We start from the raw sequence: 12,071 nt of genomic DNA on the forward strand, positions 1-12,071 counted from the left end.
CACAGTGCCGTCCTACTGATATGAGATACCAGCATGTACTTTTGCAAGCAAATCTGCACCTGGGAGGCAACAAGGGGCATTACCACTGACCAGCAAACGGGCAGGCGCATCTTGGTTAGGGGCAAATCTAATATGGATGGTTTCTGTTGAAAAAGGAGTGTACTACTTTCCCATCCACTTCTGCCCAAAGACTGGTGTCCTTGGAGAGTAAATCAGGGGAGGCCATGTTTGCTGTGCACAACTGTCTTGGCTGCTCCAGTATCAATAAAAAACGGGACTACTACTTTATCACCCAGAGTGAGGGATATCATTGAGCCAGACGGAATCTGCTTAAAATGTTAAAGTAGAGCCGATACTGGATTTCCTGTTTCCTAATCTTGATCTAACTCCCCTAGCCCCCCCCCCCTCCCTCCTCACCAGTCTTTGTGTTCTCCTTATAATAAAAAACATGGGTGTCTGTGGGGACGGACAGTGATCCGGGCATGGTCAACATAGAATACAATCCTCTCGTGTGGTGTGGATGAGGAGTACCAAACACAGCACAACACTTTTGTCTTCTGGGATCTGGGTCCCACAGACTCTGCAGGCCCATCATAGGGTGGCAGACTTACTTTTTCCTCACTTCAATGAGGCGTTTGACATCAGGGCAGTAGCAATGCCAAAGGAACACTACCTATGGTTGGCACCACTGAACCACCCAATGCCGCTTGATGTTACTCTGCATTTTGGCTTACAGAAGTATCCAACTTTCCCTATCGCGGAATTAATAGACTGGAAAACAAAACAGGACTTCTCATCTTCCATGGGAGTGTCTTATAACTAGGGGATGGGCACAAGGGCTGTCGTTGTCTGGAACGTCCACCCCTATCCTCCTCCCTCCGGTCTGAGTCATCTAAGTCCACCCCCTTCAGTCGGACGCTGTGGTCCCCCTTTTTGTCCATCAGTAATGTGGCAGCTATCCATAAGAACAGAGCTCTGATGTTTAGCACAACACTTAACATGTAACACGTAACTTCAAACATTGAAACAAACAGATCTGACAATACAGACATGAACACACAAAGGGCCCATAAAAACTTTTCATTGACTTTGATAAAAAAAAATGTACAGCTTGATCAATGCTGTTGGCACCAATAAAAACCAAAACTTCCAAGAAAAATAAAATAAAATCCTCAATGCGCATATTATTTAAAAAACAAATACCGTACTCCATACGCATTCATATACATTTTCATGTACTCATTTTCATTAACAGCTCATAATCAGTCTTCACACATATTCGCCTCAATTACAACTCAAAGCCACACCCATTCACATTCCACTGAATCATTTGTCTTCCAACCCACATTGTTTCATCCCAAAACTTGCAGCACAGACAAACACAGCTTTCCTGGAAACAGATAGCCACACCACACCCAGAATTGCTGATGGTCTGTCGCTGTAAGACAATATACATGTTATAATCATACAGTCATTTTGTTAAAAGCCCGATTCCCACAGTACACTGCTTGGGAAAGAAGAAAGAAGATTATTGAACAATTCTTTGTCTTCTATAATAATATTACACATATAACATCACTTACTCTGCATGATTCCCTGCCCCCTTTCCCTGCTCCTCTTATCTCAGGAATGTTTCTGTGTGAAGGCGGGGGGAAAGTGAATCTCTCTATTTCACAGTTCCATTAACTGACCTTCCTTTGTCTGTGAGCACCATGATATGGTGGTGATTCATCTGGTCCCACAGTATACATATACATCTTTGTTTTTTCATCCCATCTTTCTGTCCCTCCAGTTGCCATAAATCGACTTGCTGCTCGGTGCCATGCCTGTGCTGCACCTAATAATCCTTCATCATTCAGCTTTCCCCGACACTGCTCTGTTTTCTCACTCGTTAAAACTCCCCCTTCAACATCACCGGAGTTCTGATGCCCTCAGTCTGTAAGCTCTAACTTCACAGTTTCTAACAGATTTTCATCCCTGTTGCCAGCCGGGCGACCTTCTGTCCGGGGCCACACTTTCTCTAACATTCTTTGTCACATTTTAACTTTCAATTCTCCATATCACATCCTATAATCTCCCTCTTTCCTCGCTACTAGCTAGGGGCTGTATTTTCTCCTTCATCTCCATGTGAGTGGGACTGGCCCATCTTAACAGTATTTCAGACTGACACACACACACAAAACAGAGGAGTGATCAGCACCTTTAACCCTTTCCTCCGCAGACAAAGGATTCACCCTCCCATCGGTTTGCTCAAATCTGACTATCACGTCTGACTAGTCAGCCGGGACTCCCCGCACGTCTTCCCCAAAACCAGGGGTCAGACGGGCTCCGTCGCGTGTTCCTGGGGTCAGGTCAGGTAGTCTCCGCAGTCTTCCCCTTGATCAATGAGTCATGTAGAACTACAGTCTTCCTGGTCAGGTCAGCCAGAGTTCCTTTGTCCCACACCTCGGCGCTACAGCGCCCCCTTCCAAACCAGGAGGTTACTGTCCCCTCCCTTTGTCTGTGGTCTTACCGTCTGTGCTCAACTCACTCCTCACATAAATCACAGACACACACAAAACATATACACACCAGAGTGATCTGATTTCAGAATATGGTTCTATGGACCCCAGGCTTTCAGCATTACAGCCGACTACTATACTTACATGGGTACCACCTCACAGCAGACTAAGCCAACATGAAGTGACGAACTAAATGGCAGAAAGGCAGGTAAGAGTATTCTTACCGTTCTATAAAAGCCGGCCATCTCCTCTCTGCCGTTCGTCAAGTCCTGGGGCCTCTTGTGTGTCGGCTGTCGATGCTCCCTTCGCCTTGGGGCCCCACGTTGGGGCCATTTGTTAAAACAGCCCTAAATTAGGGCATTTTAGATTCTCTGGTGTTCCAGATCAATGTACCCCCCAGGGGTTAATATCCACGCGTGGCTGAGAGACTGAACACTGACACAGAAGTTGGTCAAAGCAATCTTTTATTACATGGGATTAGCCGTATATACATCTTCAGAAGAGGGCAGTCCTCTCTGAGGCTAAAACATTGTTTCATTGGTCAAAAAGGAAGAAGAGATAAGAGAGAGGAGATAATACACCTGCATCTGCGCAATGGGCCCTACTTTGGAATGTGAACTAATGTAAACATCTGGTTACCATTGCCATTTTGTAATGGCTTCTATCCTAACACTAATACTGCGTACGTCATGTGTGACACTTCAAAGAGGTGCTTCTCTATAGGCAGTGGATAATATATATCAAGTCATATGATTGGTCTACGCATTCCACCACACTCCATGGGACACCTTCTCCCCCCCTCCCTCTCCTGCTTGAGACAAAGAAGGGTGGGGGGGAGGCACTTGGAGAAGAAAAAGTTTAACTCATTACAGTCCTAGATATACAAAAAATATAGAATAAAATTCACACATCTTTAACACTCGTGACATCAATCCTGCACTACTTCAAAATACCAATGATTGTCCCCTGTCTGTAACATCCATGTCCATTTCAGTATATGGTACTCCCATTAAAATTTGGTATAGCCACAAAGTTATTTTTGAAAATATACTGTATACTGCCGCCTGCTGTTATTTTCCTTATTTCTCTGTCCACCTCTCTAAGGTGGTCAGACATGCTCAGCTCCATCCTTTGACTGCCACCAGCTGTATCTTCTGTTAAAAGCTGTGACAGTTACAGGGAGAGAGCTACATCATAAAGAACACACCCCTGAGCTTCCAGCTTGAGAAAAATCTAGCAGAACAGTTGGAGCAATGAATGGGGAGAGATCTGGATCCATGTGAGGTACAGGGCTGGTTCTAGCTTTGTTAGAGATTGCCATGCACTGTATTATGTCTAATTTTTTTAATTTTTATATTATTCATGGAACAATCCCTATAACTCCCAACAACCAGTTTTTGGTGAGCCCTAAAACCACATTTTTAGGGTGGCCTGTCTCCTTAATCTGACTCTTCTCCGTTCACCCCTCATTTAACGTTATTTCTCAGGAGTGATCTCTTCATCCAACACTATCCACCTCACCCCATGCACTCAAAAGTAGTACATTCTGGGTTAAGACTGGCTCATGTAGCTTTATATGTACTCCCCTATCTAGTAAGGCTGGGGCATTTAAAAAAAACAAGGTCTTTTACCTCTTGTGTCGCCCCTTTTAGATTGTAAGCTTTGTGAGAAGGACCCTCACTCCCATTGTGCCGCTATATAATTATGCATTATTACCTTTTTAGCCACCAATAGCTGAAGAATCTGGACGACGCAGACATCCATCAAATTCTGCAAATGAAGAGACTGGCCGTCGCAGGCACCGCTCAGGGTCTTCAAAGACGGGTGCTACAACCAAACAATCATCTGCTATGCATTCTCAGGGTACCCACAAGTAGACAGTCGATTGCTGGGTTAAGACCTGAGAAAATGCATTTAGAAAAATTGACTCCGGGGTCTACACCCAAGCTAACTGATAATCCAGTGCTATTTTTGCTTGAAGTGCTTGTGATCTTTGTGGAAGCTTGAGCAGCATGGCCAGGGCAAGCAATGAAGTTCTTAGTGTGTCATGTAGATTGGTCTGCAAGGTAAGAATGTGTTTTTATACATGAGGAGGCACAAATGGTTTCCAGATTTTGCACTGTTTGCGCGTATACAAATAACAGGATGCCTTCTATTTCTAACAACTACTTAGACCACCTATGATAATGATCCATCTCTGTATAGATTATACACATTATAATTTTACCTTCATGGCCCACAACTTTTCCTCTATATCCTCAAAGTGCAGTTACATTTGGAAATCCAGATGTTTTGATAATGAGAATTACATTTCCATAAACAATCACAGCAGTGCATTGGAAAGGTAACATGGTTTTCATCATAGATTCTTTAAATTATGTGAAATCTAAATGGCGTAATTTCTATTATTTCACATGCAGACTTGACTTGTGGTTATTTTAGCTTGAGGTGTTATTTCTTTTCTTTTTTTTTTTTTTTAAACAAAATAACATTTCTATAATTTTAAGTTTTAATTTTTTTCTTTTTTTTTTTGTATTAAAGTGAATATGTGCCCTAGAAAAGAGGGCTTTGTTTTTGTTTAAACATGTAGGTGCAAACTCCTGTGCTGATTTTAGTTTCTCTTATTTTTAGACCCTATAGAATAGAGCGTTTTACCTCCCCGCGTAAAAATAGGAGTTAAATGATAACAATTTGGCTACTGGCAACGTAGGAGTGTATTTTATACTGTTTATACATTAAAGGGGTTAGCCAATTTAGACGTCATTGTCTAACAATGCTATATACGGCCTCGTTTGCTCAACGCAAGTGTACATGACTTGGTACTGTCCCCCACCTGTGATGGAGAAGGCTCTGACTGCCCAGTATTGGCTGTGTAAACATACAGGCTGGGCATCCTCTGCCTCTATAGGATGCAAGATGGCGGTGGGCATGTTCATGTGACTGCTTATTACAGCTGTTCCTGGTCGCTAGTACTTTGGAGCTGAACGGCATGTGGACACATCAGGTGCATATACAGCTCTCACGCAACAGAATCTCTTGTATCTGCGCATGTGCCGGACTAATATACTTGCTGTTAACCACCTGTGCTGAAGTACTGGAATTCCAGAACAGCCCGAGGAAACGGTCACGTGGCCGGTGCAATCTTGCATCCTATAGACGTGGAGGATGCCCGGCCTTTACGTTTACACTACTGATACCAGGGCAGCCGGGGGACCTATACTATCACATATGCAGTATGGTACAAAGTCATACATTGAGCAAACTGTTTAAAGGTGCCGCATATCACCCAATGAACAAGCAAAACAGTCTTTCATCAGGCAAATTCATCCTCCATGTCGACACTTCAATCTCTATTTCTGGGCAACAGATTGTGCTATATGAACAGCGATCTGCTGCCCAGGAACAATAAATCTGTTTGAGGACAAACGATGGCAGTTCCCATCGCTTGTCTCCATACAGTGGAGGTGATTGCTGCATGTAAATGTGGCTCTTCCCCTCCACTGACAAGCAGGCAGTTATCAGGAACGTTTGGTCCTTCCTTCCTGATAATTGTCTACCCCATTGGGCCATCTAAATCCACCTAAGAGGATTAAACCTAAAATGTCCAACCCCTTTAAACTCAATAGTGACCGAATATGCAGTAAGCGAAGCTTCATGTAGTGATGGGTGCAAGCGGCTATCTTTTTTTTATTTATTTTTATCTAATCTTTTTATTTACCAGGTATAAAGATATGTTAAGAAATCATTCAGCGCAGAATATTAGACCTAATAATAAAATGGTGTTAAAAGTTGGACATTCATTTTATAAGTTCTAGTATATCGCACACCACAGTTTTCTTACAAATGTATTTTTGACTTTCAATGTCTTAAACCAGTAAATAAAGTTGGTTCATGGAGTATTTCTTTACATTTTAAACGCTTGCTTTATATTACATGCAACTGAGAAATGTATGTCTGCATTAATTGTATATAGAAATGACTGAGGCATAAATGATTTGGTTTGCAATTAAGTGACAAAATGTGTGAAATTGTTGCAATTCTTATAAATAAAAAAATAGATATATTTTTCTGCAACTGACTGACTCTTGCTTATTTTTCCATTGATAACTTTCTCTAAATTCTGCTGTTATGGACTATGGACACACATGTACATCTTTATTATTTTTTCGTTTTATCTGTTCAGTTTTACGAAAAAAAACACAGCAGGTCTCGATCAGTCACATCTCTCACTCAAATATTCACTTTCCGGGAACTGAATGAATGTGGGAAATTAAGTAGTCATTTAAAATGTGTGTTCACAAAAGCCAGAAGTCTAGCAAGCACAATGGGGGAGATGAATGCTATGGTACTCGAAAAACACAAAGATGTAGTTGGTGTGGCTGAGACATGGCTGGACTCTTCTCACGACTGGGATGTTAATATTCATGGTTTTAAAGTCTTTAAACCGAAAAGGAGGTGGCGTGTGTCTGTATGTGAGGAGTGATCTGAAGACAAGTGTGAAAGAGGCAATTGTGGATATGGATGTGGAAACCTTATGGGTGGAAGTTCAAAGGGATCTAAACACTGAAATAATACTTGGTGTAATCTATAGACCCCCTAACATCACAGAGGAGATAGAAATGCAAATGTACCAAATAGAGCAGACAGTGGTCATAATGGGAGATTTTAACTTCCCAGACATTGACTGGGGGCATGGTTCTGCCTCAACCGCAAAGGGGAGAAGATTCCTCAACTTTCTGCTGGACCACTTTATGGGCCAGTTTGTAGAAGATCACACTAGGGGCAATGCTCTGTTGGATCTGGTAGTTTTTTGGAAATGTTACTGTTCGTGAAACACTAGGTAATAGTGACCACAATATAATTATATTCCCCTTGAACTATAAAAAGCAAACTCTGAGTGCAAAAACACAGAATTTTAAAAAGGCCACTTTCTCCAGGTTGAGGGAAGCATTAAAGGGCATAGACTTGGAGCAGCTATTGTCACATAATACAGAGGATAAATGGGAGAGCTTTAAATCCACGTTGGGTAATTACACTGCAAAATGTATTCCTGTAGGTAACAAGTATAAACGGATAAGATTAAACCCCACATAGCTTACAGGTACTGTAAAAATGGCAATAAAGAGGGGTCAGATGTAGCCTTTGAAATATACAAAGAACTTTGTAAAAAAAAAAAAAGCTAGCATGGCTTCACTTCTGTTGGGAAAAATATTTGAAGGACTCTTCAGGGACTATATACAGGAATACGTCACTTTTCATAGTATCTTAAGTGATGGCCAACATAGGTTTACCAAGGACAGAACTTGTCAGACTAAGGATACATTTACACTCGTGTTTGGTGCGGATCCGTCATGGCTCTGCACAGATGGATCTGTTCAGATAATACAAACGTCTGCATCGGTTCAGAACGGATCCGTTTGTATTATCTTTAACATGGCCAAAACGGATCCGTCTTGAACACCATTGAAAATCAGTGGAGGACGGATGCGTTTTCTATTGTGCCAGTGAAAACTGATCCGTCCCCATTGATTTACATTGGGTTTCAGAACGGATCCGTTTGGCTCAGTTTCGTCAGACGGACACCAAAGCGGAATGGAGACTGAACGGAGGCAAACTGATGCATTCTGAGCGGATCCTTTTCCATTCAGAATGCATTAGGGCAAAACTGATCAGTTTTGGACCGCTTGTGAGAGCTCTGAACAGATCTCACAAACTGAAAGCCAAATAAAATGCCAGTGTGAAAGTAGCCTAACCTGATTTGTTTTTATGAGGAGGCGAGTAAAAGCCGAGACAGGGGCGGCTGTGGATGTAGAGTTCTTGGATTTTGCTACTGTCCGTCATAGACGTTTAATTGGTAAAACAAGGTCTAAAGGCTTAGAAAGTATAGTTTGTAACTGGATTGAAAACTGTCTGGAAAATCAAGTCCAGAGAGTTGTGGTCAATGATTCCTACTCAGAATGGTCCCGGGTTAGAAGTAGTGTACCCCAAGGTTCAGTGCTGGACCCTCTATTATTTAATTTATTTATTAATGATATCGAGGACTGGATTAATAGCACCATATCTATTTTTGCAGATGAAACTAAGCTATGTAGCACTGTACAGTCTATGGAAGATGTCCATAAACTACAAGCTGACTTGGACACTGAGTATTTGGGCACCAACTTGGCAAATGAGGTTTAATGTGGATAAATGTAAAGTTATGCATCTTGGTAGTAATAATCTCTGTGCTTCATATGTCCTAGGTGATGTAACACTGGGAGAGTCATTTATAGAGAAGGATTTGGGTGTCCTTGTAGATCATATATTAACAGCATACAATGTCAATCAGCTGCTTCTAAGTGTCCATTCACACGTCTGCAAAATGGGTCTGCATCTGTTCTGCAATTTTACAGAACAGGTGCGGACACATTCATTTTCAACGGGGCCGGAATGTGCTATCCGCATTTGCGGATCTGCACTTCCGTTCCGCAAAAAAATAGAACGTCCTATTCTTGTCCGCAATTGCGGACAAGAAAATGCCTTTTCTATGAGGGTGTCGGCGATGTGCGGTCTGCAAAATGTGGAACGCACATTGCCGGTGTCAGTGTTTGGTGATTCAGGTTAGATTTCCCAATTTTTTTATATAATGTTGGCAAAATGTTAAGGCATGCAAATGGTAAAAAAAGGATGCCATCTTATATCCCCCATTCTCGGCCTCATCCCAACTGGAAGAGGGAAAAAAAGGAGAACCTCTTAAAAACCAAATTTATTCAGCCAGGTATCCCATAGTTTTTCATGAGCTTTTCCCTACCACACTTTTCAGCATGTTCTAACATATTCATGGTCTATATCAAAGGCTTAATGCCAGGTCTTTACCCCCTAGGCCATGGGTGTCAAACATGCGGCCCGCAATGAATATCTTTGCGGCCCGGCAAAGATGCAGCATCGCAGACTGCTATGTATGAGCCAGGAGAGAGGAGGGGCTGGAGTCCGTAACTAGGGGCGGGGCCCGGTGCAGTCACTGTACTCTTACACCGGGCCCCGCCGCTCACCAAAGTATTTATAAATGTGAATCCTTATCCTGTTATTAAGTTGAACTAACGCTGCCCTCTCCCATGTTCCCATGTCGCCCCTGTATCCCCATAGCACTTACAAACACACTTCCATAGCAGGCAGAGCGGACGGCAGCAGTAACGTCACTCACTGACGTTGAGCGCCTGCTCCGCCCACTTTATGAATGAAGCAGGCGGAGCAGACGCGCGACGTCAGTGAGTGACGTTACTGGTGCCGTCCGCTCTGCCTGCTATGGAAGCGTGTTTGTAAGTGCTGTGGGGATACAGGGGAACAGGGGAGAGCGCAGCGTTAGTTCAACTTAATAACAGGATAAGGATTCACGTTTATAAATACTTCGGTGAGCAGAGGGCCGGTGTATTGGGGGATCTGTGGATGACATATAGCAGTGTCATCCACAGATCCCCCCCCATAACAGTTCCATCCACAGATCCCCCCACCTCATAACAATGCCATCCACAGATATCCCACCCCATAGCAGTACCATCCACAGATCCCCCACCTCATAACAATGCCATCCACAGATCCCCCATAACAGCACCATCCACAGATCCCCCACCCCATAACAATGCAATCCACAGATCCCCCCACCCCATAACAATGCCATCCACAGATATCCCCCCCCATAGCAGTACCATCCACAGATCCCCCATAACAGTGCCATCCACAGATCCCCCATAACAGTGCCATCCACAGATCCCCCATAACAGTGCCATCCACAGGTCCCCCATAACAGTGCCATCCACAGGTCCCCCATAACAGTGCCATCCACAGATCCCCCACATGACAGTGCGTCATCCACAGATCCCCCATAATAGTGTCATGCACAGACCACCATTAATTCAAAGCCCACCAAAAGCACAACTTTTGGTTAAAAATATTTTTTTCTTATTTTCCTCCTCAAAAACCTAGGTGCGTCTTATAGTGAAGTTTAATATTTGTGTATATATATATATATATATATGTCTCACTTGCGTTATTGGGCAACGGGATGTTGGGGTCAGCAGTCATGAAACAACAATGTTGTTCTATGAAAATGTACGATTTTTTTATTTTTTTTGATGCGGCCCACATAAACTTAAATTTTGTTTTTTTGGCCCATGTTAGCCTTTGAGTTTGACATGCTTGCCCTAGGCAGATAACCACCAAGCCAGGAAAAATACCCTACACCTATTACAGTGGTGCCCTCTGGGCCATGCAGCTCTATGCAGGAGCCCAGCTTAGCCTGGTTTACAATACAGGTTTGTTTTGTAAAACTGACTGAAAATCTTATCTTGGCGACGGTCCCTGAAAGAAAATGTCTTTTCTGTCAAATCTTTTTCATAGACCTTTATAAAAAGAAACCTCTTTAGATTCCTCTCTAGTCATAATCCTAATGGCTATTACTGTAGTGTGTAACAGGTATCTCTTTTGTAGTTGCAAGACTTGGGGTCCATTCACACGTCCGTAATTTAGGTCCGCATTCGTTCCGCAATTTGCAGACCCATTAACTTTCAATTGGGCGTGAACGGATGCGAATCCGCATTTCCGGGATCCTCATCCTTTTTTTTTTTTTTTTTGGGATCCGCAATTCCGTTCCTGAAAAAAATAGAACATGTCCTATTCTTGTCCGCAATTGCGGACCAGGAAAGGCATTTTCTATTAGTGTCTGTGATGTGCGGTCCACAAATTGCACATCCGCAAAACACTTACGGACGTGTGAGCTACTGAGATATTCAATAAAATATATCTGTATAGCGCCACCTGCTATTTGTTCTTTTCCTTATTTCTCCATCCACCTAACGGAGGTGGTCACACGCGCTCAGTTTAAATCTTCAACGGTCATCAGCCATATCTTCCATTACCAGCTGTGGCAGTTACAGGGAGAGAGCTGCAACAGAAAGGACACACTTCTTGAGCTGCCAGCCTGAAATAAATCTAGCAGAACAATTGGAGCAATTAAAGGGAAGATCTCTGGATCCATGTGAGATACAAGGCTGTTTTCAGCTTTGGTAGCAAGAGATTGTCATATACTATATATGATGTTGTTGTTTTTTTACATCATGGCATAACCCCTTTAACCCCCTTCCTGACAGGCGCCAAAGATATACATTGCAGCTGAAAATGAGTTCTCAACTGGTGCTGTAGAAAAAATGGGTCACCCTAATGACATGGTGACCGATATAAGATGGTGGTTGTCCCTAACAGCCAGCCATCTTAGCTAAGAGCTCAGGGAGGTTGTACCTCCCCCTTGCAGCCCCATTCCCTGTGATTGGCTTGTCAGTTTCAGCTTCCTCACTGTAAAAGTCAGTGGGTGGGCTCAGATGGGGTGGTTGGTTCTGTACATGACGGCACCAATCACCTCCAGGGTTACACAGGGGACACCGCTGTTTGGCATCCTCTGTAAGTGCTGTGATTGGCTGGTATAGCGTAACAAGCCAATGGCAACACAAGAGGGGCATATAGAATAGAAAGAGCGACCATTTCAGTTGGTGACCGCATGCAGAGAAGGTCTGTGCTGTGTACTGCCTGCTGAGACTT

At 43.1% G+C, this 12,071-nt stretch overlaps 1 protein-coding gene across 1 annotated transcript in view; it reads left to right on the top strand.

The window, feature by feature from the left end:
- Positions 1-5,856, top strand: part of LARP1B (La ribonucleoprotein 1B) — a 109,621-nt gene extending 103,765 nt beyond the window's left edge. The window contains exon 19 of the mRNA XM_040418437.1: positions 4,226-5,856. Coding sequence (XP_040274371.1) covers positions 4,226-4,378 — 153 coding nt within the window. The 3' untranslated portion in view covers positions 4,379-5,856. The remainder of the gene's footprint in view (positions 1-4,225) is intronic.
- The last annotated feature ends 6,215 nt before the right edge of the window (positions 5,857-12,071 follow it).

The sequence above is a fragment of the Bufo bufo genome, chromosome 2 (genome assembly GCF_905171765.1).
Source record: "Bufo bufo chromosome 2, aBufBuf1.1, whole genome shotgun sequence".
Lineage (NCBI taxonomy): Eukaryota > Metazoa > Chordata > Amphibia > Anura > Bufonidae > Bufo > Bufo bufo.